The sequence below is a fragment of the Condylura cristata genome, unplaced genomic scaffold, assembly GCF_000260355.1.
Source record: "Condylura cristata isolate star-nosed mole 26May11 unplaced genomic scaffold, ConCri1.0 scaffold00015, whole genome shotgun sequence".
Taxonomy (NCBI): domain Eukaryota; kingdom Metazoa; phylum Chordata; class Mammalia; order Eulipotyphla; family Talpidae; genus Condylura; species Condylura cristata.
In genome coordinates, this window is record NW_004567116.1 from 4,438,526 (window position 1) to 4,451,260 (window position 12,735).

Below are 12,735 nucleotides of genomic sequence, written 5' to 3' on the forward strand. Positions count from 1 at the left end.
CCCCACTCTGCAGATGGAAATGCTGAGGCTGGGCCGAAGCAGAGCTGGGATCGGAGCCAGGGTCTGCCTTTGTCTCTGCCCACGCCCTCCTTGCCGCTCTCTGCCCATCGCAACAGCGGGCCCTGGCCTGGCAGGGGCGGTGGACGCTGCGGTATAAATTGGGGAGATCTGGGCAGCCCGCTGCCCTGTGTAAGTCTCCCTGGGGCCTGCGGCCGCCAGCACTTTCGGGGCGACCTCAGGCCCACTCAGCAGCCCTGAGGGAGGTGCCTGGTTCAGCCTGTGCCACAGAGAGGGACAGTGAGCTCGGAGAGGCCTGTCATTTGCCTGCCGTCTGCTGACCGGTGTCTGGTGCAGACGCTGGACCTCACGTGTGCCGGCTCCAGAGTCCGGGCCCTGCGGGCTTTTACATTTTATCTTGAAACGTAAATCTTTCAACAACCAGTTGTGTGGCCTGGTCCCAAAGGCAGATGCCCAGGCGCTGTCTCGGAGACGTCACCTCTGCTCTGGTCTCCCCGTCTTTCCAGGGTTTCCCGGGAACATGTGCGGTGGGAGGGGCTGCGGGGGGGGTGTCGGCCAGGCCCCTCCTTTCTCTGCTCTCTGGGCAACAGGGCTGTTGTTGGCCACGTGCGAGATCCCGGTCCAGCCCCTGCAGGCCAGCCTTGCTGTGACCGAGGGCACCGGGCTGGGGCTCCCGAGGAGGCTTTTGCTGAACTGGGGTCTCAGGCGTGGGTGCAGTAGGGATGAGCTGGTCCGATGCCCCCCCCCCCCCCCGCTGCCTCGTCTCCTCAGGCTGGAAACGTGTCCTGCATGTCCCCTGAGTGTCCTCCCGGGCCCTGCCACAGCTCTCCGCCATCGCATTGCTGTACTTGTGTTCCCAGTAAGTGACTCTCGGGGCTGGGCTTGACTTTTTTTGTCCGTTGGGGGTTGGGGTGTCACTTGAGGATGTGTTGGAGCAGGGCGAGTGGAGGAGAGAGGAAGGAGAGTGGAGGTTATTCAGGGCTTCCCCTGCCTTCATTGTCACGGACCTTATTTCGCATGTGATTTCCCCCCTGCCAGGTTTTAGGTGCAGCGTGTTTCCCATTCTGGGCTCAAAGGGGGAAGATACTTGGGTGCCCCGGTTTGGGGGTGCTGGAGGACCGAGGACAGGTGCTACATTTCCCAGGGCCCTCCACCCACCTGTCCTGTTTCTTCTGCCCCCCACCCCCAGAGACCTGAGCACGTTTCCCTCTCCCCACAGTGCGGTGTTACTTCCACGGCCGATGGTACGCAGACGGGGCTGTGCTGAGTGCCGATGAGTGCACCACCTGTGTCTGCCAGGTAGGGGCTGAGTGAGGGGGCCCGGGGGGCCCCCATCTATGGCCACAGCGGAAGGGAGACAGGCAGGAGAGCGCGTGGACACCCGCATTCCCCAGCCTCCCGGTGGTCTCCGGAAGCCCCCTCCAGCTGTGCCTGGAACAGGCCGGGGGTGGGGAGCACAGGCTCACCTGGGGGCCCGTGGCCTAGGTGGGCAGTGGACAGGGCAGGCTCTTTGCCCGACTGTCAGCTTCGGGGACGCCCTCTTGGAGGGAGGTGCTGGGGCTGCTGGGCACCGTCTAGGGAGGAGCTGCGCCCCTCCACCCCAGGGCCAATCTGTTGCACAGACTCCCTTGCTGGGAGTGAGGGAACCATCCAGGGCGCCGTCAGCCCAGGAGACAGAACTTAGGGGGAAGGGGTCTGTCATGGGGGACAGCCTCTGCCTCAGACTCAGCCATGCAGGCCAGAGGCTGCTGAGGGGCTGGTTACGTGGTGGAGTAATGAAAGCACATGGGTGGTCGAGCAAGTGCTGTGGCTCAGGAGAGGGGGTTGGAGTGGGAGCAGGAAGCGGCTGCCGGAGTGAGGGTAAGGTGCTGGAGGCTGTAGCGGGGAGGGCCACCCCTCCCGGGGTCTCTTCCACCTCCCCCCATCTTCTCCTGATGCTCCCTGAGAGCTTTTCATCACCATTTTGGGGGTGCTGGCTGCCTGCACTGCCTCCTTTGCGTCAGGAGGCCTAGCTGGGAGCTGCCCTCACTGGCCCTCTCCCTCTGGTTCTCTCCAGAATGGGGAGGTGGAGTGCTCCTTCACGCCGTGTCCGGAGCTGGACTGTCCCCGGGAGGAGTGGTGGCTGGGTCCTGGACAGTGCTGCTTCACCTGCCGGGACCCCATGCCCACGACAGGTGAGGGCCGCCCAGGCTGCGCCTGCTGAGACAGTGTGTGTGAGGGTAACTGAGTGCGTGTGTGTATCTGTTTTTGTGTGCTTGTGTGAATGCGTGTTCTTTTGTGTGTCTCCATGGAGTGTGCCTGTGCCAGTGTGTATCTGAAGTTTGCATGCGTGTGTGTATGTTTGCATGTGTGTTAATCTGCATGGATGTCTGTGTGTGGTCTCTGTGTATGTAGTATGTTTGTCTGGCTGTGTAAGCTCACCTTTGTGTGACAGTGTCTGTGAAGATTCCCTGAGTCAGGGAGCCAGGCAGGCAGCTGAGGGCAGTACTGGGGTACAGTGGGCAAGGTTGAGGGTGCATCTTGGGAGCCACTGACCCGTTATGGGTGAGCTGAGGTGTGTGAGCTTGGAGGGATGGTGCTGGAACTCTGGCGGGCATTCACAGCCATCCTCTGTGTTTCTACTCACCTACGCTTTCTCCTTCACCTGCCCCTGGCCAGGCTGCTCTCTCGATGACAACGGGGTTGAGTTTCCGATCGGACAGATCTGGTCTCCTGGTGATCCCTGTGAGTTATGCATCTGCCAGGTGAATGACAACCTGCGCGCCTTCAGCTGCTTTCCCCGCTGTCCTTCGCTGGCCCACCCCACCCTCATCGCCCTATCCATTTTTGGGGACATCCTGCCTCAGACATGGTGTGAGACACACTGACTTGTGTAGGGAGCTGCTGGCAGAGGAGATGGAACTAGGCGTCTGGAGGATGGAGGGAGGAGAGGCAGCTCAGGGCTGTATCACTCAGGTCTTTGCTGTGAAATTGCAACAATTCTTTTAATAATGCAAATCACATGACCTGTCATCAAAAAGGCAAGGGTAGGTGGACAGAAATGCAAATACGACTGCCCACCAGGAGACATAGTCATTGTAGCTCTTTGTTGGTTTTCCTTTCTACTTTGAAAGAGTTTTTAGTGCCTTGGAGTTTAGAGCTTTATTCCTTAACATGAGGGTCTGCCCCAGCCATGGTGTCAGCATCGCCAGGAGCCTGGGAACCAGGAGCAGTGGCAAGTGTGCCCTCACCCCTGCTCAGAATCTGCACTTGAATCCCCTGGCATCTCATGTGGCATGAGTGTGTGAGAAGCCCTAGTACCTTTGACACACCGTTTGTTAAAAAGCCTTGGATCTCCACAACATTTGGAAATGTCTCTGGAATCAGAGCTGGAGGAAAGTGTCTGTGCTGGCTTTTTTCTCCTTTTTGACTGAAACAAGCCACTCTTAGTAGGAAAAGTAACACAAAACTTCACAAGCAGATTCTTAGGAAAGAAAAGAAAATTCTATAGCACTTCTGTTTTCTGACATAGACATTTCCGGTAGAATAGTTTTCTAATAAAATAGGATTTTATTGTACTCCATAGATTTGGGGTGAGCCTGGGTTCCAGGGAAGTGCTAAGAGAAGAATTTGGAGGGGGTGATGGCGCAACCTCAGCTGCAGCTGCTGAGAGGGAGCCAGGGAGACCAAACCCCAACTCTGACCTCCCCCTCCTAGCCTATGGGAAGCCTTCCTGGAAGGCTAACACCCCCTTTTCCAAGTAACTGGTGCACTTTGGGGGAGACGCCCTCCCCCACTTCATCATGGTGCCCTGAGGACACGGCTTGGCCAGTTTGTAGCTGCCCTTTCTTTGGGGGGTGCTGGGCGGGTGGAGTGGGTGGAGGTGGGGTGTTAGTGAAGCCCCTCCTTCCTCAGGCAGACGGCTCAGTGAACTGCCAGAGGACGGACTGTGTGGACTCCTGCCCTCACCCGATTCGGATCCCTGGACAGTGCTGCCCAGACTGTTCAGCAGGTAATTCCTGCCCCCGCTGGGGGGCTGCACTGACCCCCCACCTGCTGTGGTAGGATCCTCAGGGAGCTCTCCAGTCCAGGCTTGCGCTATACCAGGCTCCTTCGTACTAAGCACCACACACAAGCTTCATGTCAGGCCAGCCGTGACTGGTGGGCACCCCGTTATACAGACCAGGAAACTTAGGCTCTGAGAGCTGAAGCCGCTTGCCCGAGGCAGGCCGGTCTGGGTGCTAAAAACAGGTGTGAAACTCTGCAGAGTGGACAGTCCCGCTGCAAGGGGCCACAAGGCATGAGGCCTGCGGCACAGGACAGTGAGACTGTCAAGGTGGAACTTGATTTTTTAATCATTTTTTCCTTTTCCATTATTTCAAAAATAGCCTTCTATTGAGAACTGCAGAAAGCAGATAAAAGCAGTAGAAATGGACCGTGATCCCTCACGGATTGTGTCTTTTCCTGATATAGTACTGTTATCTAACATGCCTGTAGCATAGAGCTGCATCTAACCCACAGTAGGTATTTAGTATATGTATTTTCTTATATAAAATATTTCCTACCAGCCCGTCACCTTCTCCTATACTTATCAGCATATGGTCAGTATCATCCAGTGGTAGCACTGAGATGGGTCCTGGGGGGCCTTGGGAAGCAGAGGGGGAGAGGTGGGAGGGAATATTCTGGAAGGTGGGGCTTGGCAGGGCGGGGAGAGCAGAGGGGGTGGTGTGATTCCGGAGCTGGTGGTGTCTCCTCCCTGGGAGAAGTGAGGAAGGGACTCTTTCCTGGGGGGGGCAGAGAACCCTGAAGTGAAAGGACTGTGGCGCCCTTGCTGAAACCAGGCAGGCCTGGGGGCGGTGGGCCTGGCCTTTGCTGTCCAGATAAGCCTCAGACTTTCGCCCTGGCCAGTCTGGCGCCACCCCCTCCCCCACCCCCTGTGGTGCTGAGCACGAGTTCTCTCCTGCAGGCTGCACATACACAGGCAGAATCTTCTACAACAATGAGACCTTCCCGTCCGTGCTGGATCCGTGTCTGAGCTGCATCTGCCTGGTACGGGCCTCCCAGCCCTGACCCCTGGCTGCTGGAGCTCCCCAGGGGCCATATTGGCTCCTGACTTGGGTGCAAAACCCAGAGACCTCAGGAGGGGCTGCCTCTGGCTTCTTGTGCAAGCCATGTCCTTGAACCTTCCCCCTCAGGCAGAGAAATAGTTTAACTTCACACAGCCAAAGTCCTCTGCTTCTGGGTGACCGGACAGCACCTTGGGGGCTCCTCGTGGTATAAGTAGGGCCCCGGGATTCTCATGCAGGTGGAGGTGAGTGTTACAAGCCCGGGGCTCATTACCGGAAGCTCTGATGTGGTCACGCTGGCTGACTCTCGCCGTGAGTGTGACCCTCAGTTCAGCTGCAGGAGGAGCCTCGGGTGGGCACTGCCAGGTGGCAAGAGAGACAGAGGCACCTGCTCAAAACCCCACAGCTAGTCATCTGGAGCTCAGGGGCTCGACCCCTTTGCCTCGTGGAGCAGGCTATCTCCCCAGTAGATAGCAGCATCCCTGGGGGGCTGGAAAACAGGGGTCAGTCTTTATTGCTCAACATGCTGGAAACGCTTAATGTGGGACGGAACTTCTTGGCCGGATGAGGGATGCCTCTGCCGGGATCTGGGGCCGCAGGGTGGCAGCTCTGGCCCTGAGGGCCACCGGCTTCCAGGAGCTTCGGCTTCTGGGTCCCTCCTTCTCCTGTTTTTGGGGGCTCACCTATCCTGGGTGGCTTGTGGACCTGTTCAGCAGGTGGTACCTGTTGACAGATGGACTCCACGGACGAGGCAGGCCCTCGGCCCTGTGGGTGAACTACCTCTCCCTGCCGCGTGGCGTGAGGGGCACCCGTCCTCCCGCGGCATCCCCAGGATAAAGGGCACTGAGTGTCTCCTGTGTCTTGCAGCTGGGCACAGTGGCCTGCTCGCCCGTGGACTGCCCCATCACCTGCACCTACCCTTTCCACCCCGACGAGGAGTGCTGCCCCGTGTGCCGAGGTGAGTGGGACCCGCCGCCCCACGGCCGAGGCTCCCGGGTGGGCCTCTGCTCTCACGGCCTCTCCTCTGCCCCCACAGACTGCAACTACGAGGGCCGGAAGGTGGTGAATGGCCAGGTGTTCACCTTGGACGACGAGCCCTGCACCCAGTGCACCTGCCAGGTGAGTGGGGCTCGGGTCTGAGTCACCTGCCGAGTCGAGGGTTGGCTGCTTCCAGGCACCCACGGCGACTGCTTGGCCCTGCTGCTCAGGGGAGCCTAGGCCTTGCACCCTCTGGCCCAGGGTCTCCCTGTGGGTCCTGCTGCGGGTGCCTGAGCTTGCCGCCTCGTGGGGCGGCGGCGCGGGTTGCAGTGCGGGATGGGAGCACGTCCCTGTAGGGGCCGTGGAGCAGTGAGGCAGCCCGCAGGGAGGGCCGTCTCGTACTTGCCTAGAGCCAGCGTCAGGGAAGACGGGCCAGCGCCCGGGGGTGTGTGCACGCAGGCAGGGCACATCGGAGGCGGCATCGCCTGGTGCCTGCCAGGCTGGAGTGACCGGGCGTTGCCCGGGGGCGCCAGTGTTCCTGCTCATCAGAGCCCCCATCTCCTTTCCCTGTTCTTACCCAACTCCTGCTAACCCTGGGGGAAGGTGTTCTAGCTGGTCTCGCTATCTGGCCGCAGACCTGCTGCTGTTTTCAGCAGGTTCCTCATACCTGGACTTTTGCCCTGGTGAGGGGCCCCTGCCTAACCAGCAGGAACTCCGGGCAGCAAGACAACAGCCGGGACTGCACCCCAGGGTGCTGCTCGGGGGGTGTCCTGCGCCTCCTCAGAGTGTCCTTCTGCTCCGCAGCTGGGAGAGGTGAGCTGTGAGAGGGTCCCCTGCCACCAGGCCTGCACAGACCCCGCCGTGCGCCCGGGCGACTGCTGCTCGTCCTGCCCAGGTAACGGGGCTTGGTGCTGGGGATGCCCTCGCTTCTCTGCCCAGAAGCATGGAGCGTGTCGAAGGGCTGCGTGTGAGAATCCTTCTCAGAGAGGGCGCGTGGCTGGCTCTTGGCCACACAGCGTGTGTGGGATGGGCTGGCGCTGGCCCTGGTCACCGACGCTGGCCGTGACGGGCTGCCCGGCAGGGGTCTGCTGTTCCTTTTCCTTCTGCAGTGTCTGCTTGTCGTCTCTTCTTCCGCTTCCTTTGTCCCTAAGTAGTAACATGTTGGGAACTGAACCAACTTTGCAGAAGACTGGCAGCTAGTGTGTGTTGAGTGCTCGTTGAGCCCTCAGGGAACGTCCTCATCTTTCTCCGTCTCACAGCAGCTTTGAGACAGGGACCTTTTCCTCCCCATCTCCCAGGTGAGGCTCAGAGAGGTGGGGTGGCGAGTCCAAGGTCACATAGCTGATTGGCGGTAGAACCAAGAAGTGAGCCCAGAGTTCACTAGACTCCTGAGTCTTCTCTTTCTCTGTCCTTCGTGTTTCCGGGGCAGGCGGGGATCGAACTCATGCTGCAGTGGCTTTAGCATCCCAGTGCTGTGCTGTAACCCGCTGCGCCACCAGGGAGGGCCCCGTTTTATTTTGTTCCTTCCATCATGGACGGCAGCTCGTCAGCCCCCTTTTTTTCCTTTTAAAATTCGTGAGCTGTGTTTGGACCCTCTGGTGAATAGGGGGTGAATAGGGTCAAAGGGCAAGGGGGAGCGGCTTGGTGATGCCTCTGACTGGCAGGTGACACAACCACCTGGATCCTAGAGAATCCAGAGGAAATCAGGGTCCCGGAGAAGGAGGGAGTCAGCTCGCCATCGTCTGGCCACACTTTGAATCTGGTTTTTCACATTGGCATGTCCAGAACGAGCCTTGAGGACGGCGGGTCCCCTTCTTGCCGAGGCGCGACCGACATGCGCTGGCTCCCCGAGTGCAGGGTGACCGGGCTGTGCACGTCATCAAAGACCCTCCCAGCCCCTGCTGTTAGACGCACCCCGAGCCGCTGGGCGACGTCCCCACTCAGGCGCGGCAGCCCCGGGTACTTATTTTGAAGCTGGAAGTTACTTCACGGGATGTTTTTTAAAGTTCCAGGGAGACGGGAGTCTTCCTGCTGACCTGGGGCCCGGATTTCTTCTGGTATGAAACGTCTGTTTCACCCCTGTGACCTCCGAAGGGGCCGGGCTGCATGGGGATCCTGGACTTCAGAGGCTTCTACAATGACAGCTTCTCCGTCACTTTACCCACAGGCACCTCAGCAGGTGGTGGGGGGTTGTTCTCCCCGCTTTCCAGAGGGGGAGTCTGCCTGGAGGTGTGAGACGATGTAATCAGACTTTACCTGTATCACTCCTGGGGCAAAAATTTTGGAAAAAAAAAAAAAAGATTAACTAGGAAAAAGAAACAAAACCAAAAAAGATAAGGCGAAGGAGGAAAAGAAAGAAATGGGTGCCAGCAGCCCCCAGCACGGCCGCCATGTTCTTGTTAAGTCTCGAGTTGGTGCTGGAGCGAAGCCTTCAGAGTCCTTCCCGGCCTCCAGATGGGGAAACCGAGGCCCAGAGAGAGGGGTGCATGTCTCAGGCCTCTTCCTCCCCCTCCCTGAGGAGAGCTGCCTTGAAGGGTGTTGGGCTAGAAGAGGTGCTGTGTCCTTGGAGTCATTAGAGACTAAGTGCTTTCTTTTAAATATTTTTTTTGGTGTAGAAGAACTGGGGTGCAGGCCAGAGGTGTGGTGGGTGAGAGGATTCCCCAGAGACAGAGTGGGGAGCAGAACAGGCAGATGACTGGAATCCACTGCTGAGGGGAGCAGCGGGAGACAGGAAGGGTCTGCTGCGCCGTGGGGGTCCCTCCGGCCAGGGAGGGGACTCAGGGTTCGCGGTGCCAGTGCTGAGCCGTAGCCCCGGGCCCCAGGGAGGCCCTGTCACTGCTGTCTGAGGGCTCCGTCCACGTCTGTCCAGCTAACACGCGGAGAGCACAGCCAGCGGGCGCGGCCTCTTCCCAGGGCTGTGATCGCCCTGTGGGTGACTTGAGAACTCCCATCTCCCGGCTCTCCTCTGCTCGATGTCCGGGGAGCCCCCCTACCCCCCCCACCTGCTGCTTCTCTGGCTCTTCACTCTCGCCCTGTCCCGCTCGGCCTCTTCCTTCCCTGGTTCTTCTCCCACGTGTGCCAGGCTCCAGGCCAAGATGGAAAGAGCGTTTTTTTCAATAGAGTTTATTCCTCGGAACGGCTTTAGGCCCCTCAGGGCCCCACGGCCCTGCCCCCCGCACTGGGCATCTTAACCAGATGCCCCTGGTGTCTGCTCGCCTGGACTGGGCTTCCAGGCCCCGCTGGACTGGGCCCTTGGGGCGGCCTCCTGCTGCCCTACTCTGCCCCTTGCCGATGGGGGTGCGGAGGCGCCAGGAGTCGCTCGCCTTACACAGGGCACACAGCAATGCCCGGCAGAGCCGCTGGTGCCCTGCCTTCACGCGCCCTTTGGGGGCCACTCTCAGAGGACAGAGCATGACCCCTGTCCTCGGAGGCCCCACCGTGGCCCCCACCGGGGAGCACCGCCGTGTCTTACTTCCCTCCTCTCTAGATTCGCTGTTTCTTCTGGAAGAAAGGAGGGAGCTGTCCCCTCGCGGAGCCTCGGAGTTCAGCCAAGTGGCCCAGAGCCCCCGGGGAGACACCGAGGCCCCTGTCAACTGTAGCTCCTGCCTGGATCCCCCCACAGGGGCGCCTCAGAGGCCGGCTCTCCAGCTCTTCCAGCTCCTGTTCGGAGGGAACCTGACCCGGGCGCACACTTTCACCACGAGCCCCTCAGGAGCCCAGGCCTCTCCCCCAGCCCCTTTGGGGCCAGGAGACACGCTCCCTGGGGCGCACGGCACCTCCCGCCCCCCTCGCCCCTCCCCAGGGCCTTCGGTCCCTGCAGGAGCCTCCTCTCTGCCTCCAGCTTCCCCCGGGGCTCCTGGAACAACTCCTGGTACACCAGAACCGGCCCCCTCGGCCTCCGGGGCCCAGGAGGCACCTGGACAGCCTTCTCTGCCTGCCACCGCCCCGACGGAAGCTCCCACCTTTTCCTCCACAATTCCCAGCCCCTCTGAGAACCCCACCACCTTCCTGAGGCCTCCTAGACTCTCTCCCACCGTCTCCAGGCTCTCGTTGGCCCTCGCAGGCCCGGCCAGCCCACAGGAACCTCCCACAGGGTCCTTGATGGAGGAGGAGGCCGCTGAGTAAGCAGGACTGTGCCTGGGGGCTCCGGACACAGAAAACTCTGGGAGCTGCAGGGCGACCCTGGGACGGGGAGCCACGACCCTGAGACCTCCCCCAGGCTCCTGGCTTGATGGCGAGTCCCCGGGGCGCAACAGCCTCGTTCTGAAGCATTTGGAATGTGCTGTGAGAACTGAAGTGTCCTCCCGGGTCATCATCTCCTGGACAGCCTGGCCCGCTTGTCTTTGGAGGAGGGTTGTGGGCACTGAGCCCCGTCTCCGCAGGAAGAGAATCAGGGGGGCCTGGGCCGCGGGTGGGATGGGACCACCTCTGTGTCTGCCCCCCAGGTTTCCTGATTAAAGGCTAGCTCAGTCCCCGCCACCCGGGCCGCCTGCTCAGTCACCTCGCCTTTGGAAAGGGGACAGGTCACTCCAGGCCCACGTAGGTGAACTACTCAGCGAAGTCTTCGGCTCCGATGTGAACTCCTCCTTTCAGCGAAGTCTGGATCCCACCAAGCAGGGGTGTTAGATCGTGGGTGAACACAGCCCGCATTTCCCCCTACCCAGGATCTCACGCTTAGGGCCTGAGCGTGGGGTCACTGTGCCCCTAGCCTGCGCCGGGGTCACGGGGCTGAGGAGCCCCGGGACGGTCAGAGCATCAGACATGGCTCCAGGACCTGACGCTGGCCTGGCTACTGGCTGAAGGGCTTGAAGACCAGCCACCGTAGGTGCTAAGTAGGGGAGATGGTCAGAGCTCAGGCATACCTTTCACCAGCTTACTTGGAACGTGCCGATGGTCGGTGCCCAGAATTAAAATACGTCAAATTGCCTGTGGTGGGACGTTGCCCCAGCCACATCTCCTGCGGCCTCTGGTTCTGGGGTCCCTTCTGGTACTCACACATGGGTCAGATGCCGGCGAGAGGATGGACATGCATGTCCAATTACTTTCCTTTATAATCAAGCTCCTACGCTAGGCGCTGGGGTCACCTGCCTTGTCCGGGGACAGCCCCCTGTCTCCACACCCCCTGTCTCCAGAGAGGACACTCAGTGTCCTCTCTGCAGCTGGGCCCCGGCTCCACACCCCTGTACTGTCAGCTGTAGAATCATCCCTCGTGGCTGGACGTCCGGGCGGTTTCCAGTCTTGTGCTCACAAAAGACGCTACGAAGAATAGCCCTGTGCTGACATCATTTTTGCACGTGTGCAAGTCTGTTTTCAGGATGAATTCCCAGAAGTGAAATGACTGGGCTGCAAGACATGTGTGTGTCTCGTTTTGATAGATAAATGAGGCTACCAACATGTGAGAAGTTGCCTTCAGGGAGGGGTTGCGTTCCACTGGTGGTTAGATGGAGGCCTTGAGATGAAATGAACATCCTGGGTAAGCATGAAAGATGGGGGAGCTGTGCTGAGCCCCTCAGGCCCCAGCAAAAGGGGGAGATGAGCAAAGACAAGGCCTGAGACTGTAGAACAGAGACGTGACTCCTTCTTACCGGGAGGAGCAAAGTGGGCGTTGTCGGGCAGATGTCAGCGCGGGGTCCACAGTGCAAGTGGCCTGTCTAGTGGGGAGCCTCTTTCCACTCTGGATGGAGGAACCCCAGGGTGAGGGAATGGAAGAGGGGCTGGGAGGGGAGGCAGGGGAGGGAGGCCTGCAGCTGCCAGGCTGAGGAGGGGGAGGAGGAAGGAGCAGGAAGACAGGGCGGTCCCAGGACACCTGCCTGCGTCCCCAGAGCCTAGCTCCCCGCCTGACTTCCAGGAGGTCTCCAGAAGTGTCAGAAAAACCGCCACAGCCGAGGACCCAAGACCTCATAACATTCCTCCCCAGAAACCTGAGAAGTTCACCTGCTCGTCCCCGGATGAAATATGACAGGGACAGAATATTGAGGGGACACATCTGTTAAAAAGGGCAGCTTGAGTTCATCACTCAGCCGGCGAACAATTACTGAGCACCTACTCTGGCTGCCAGTGGCTGCAGGATCGTGGCCTCGGCCCTGGCAGGGCTGAAACAGCGCCCCGGGGGGTGCTTGGCAGCTGGCCCTGCGAGGCCCACGGAGGCCAGCACTGGCAGTAGGTGGCCTGGAAGCCGCCTGGGCAGGCGGCTGAGCCCCCAGGGCACTCTCAAAGCTGGGGGACTGCTCCAGTGATGTTTAAGCTGAAGTCTGCAGGGTGCCAGGCATTAGGTCAGGGGAAAGAGAACAGCGTGTGTGCCAAGGTCTGGAGGTGGGTGTGCTGGGCAGGGGGGCCAGGCCAGGCAGGGAAGGACCGAGGGCACCAGACCACAGGGCTTGGTAACCCCCAAGGCTCCTCGCCTTTTTGCAAACGCCATGACCAGGCATTCGCTTATCGCACTCTCTCGCCCGGGAGGGCGCTATCAAAGTGTTGCATGAAGATGGTGCAGCCGTGGACAGTGGGCTCGAGAGTGCCCCGAGCAGGCCTGGGGCATGGGCACTACAGCTCACCCACCTGCCTACCATCTAGCATCATGCACTTACGGCCTTACTCCATAATCCAGCCATGGCCACATATAACGATACGATTCTTACAGCAGTTGTGATAGTTACCTACCTACACGCAGGACCGGGTGGAACAGCTCAATTTCCAG

General features: G+C 60.0%; 1 protein-coding gene across 1 annotated transcript in view; it reads left to right on the forward strand.

The window, feature by feature from the left end:
* The window catches only part of VWCE (von Willebrand factor C and EGF domains), a 17,038-nt gene extending 6,872 nt beyond the window's left edge, over nucleotides 1–10,166 (forward strand). The window contains exons 7-16 of the mRNA XM_004683390.1: nucleotides 790–877; nucleotides 1,238–1,317; nucleotides 2,075–2,192; nucleotides 2,677–2,762; nucleotides 3,913–4,009; nucleotides 4,964–5,046; nucleotides 5,931–6,021; nucleotides 6,100–6,182; nucleotides 6,846–6,936; nucleotides 9,529–10,166. Coding sequence (XP_004683447.1) covers nucleotides 790–877; nucleotides 1,238–1,317; nucleotides 2,075–2,192; nucleotides 2,677–2,762; nucleotides 3,913–4,009; nucleotides 4,964–5,046; nucleotides 5,931–6,021; nucleotides 6,100–6,182; nucleotides 6,846–6,936; nucleotides 9,529–10,166 — 1,455 coding nt within the window. The remainder of the gene's footprint in view (nucleotides 1–789; nucleotides 878–1,237; nucleotides 1,318–2,074; nucleotides 2,193–2,676; nucleotides 2,763–3,912; nucleotides 4,010–4,963; nucleotides 5,047–5,930; nucleotides 6,022–6,099; nucleotides 6,183–6,845; nucleotides 6,937–9,528) is intronic.
* The last annotated feature ends 2,569 nt before the right edge of the window (nucleotides 10,167–12,735 follow it).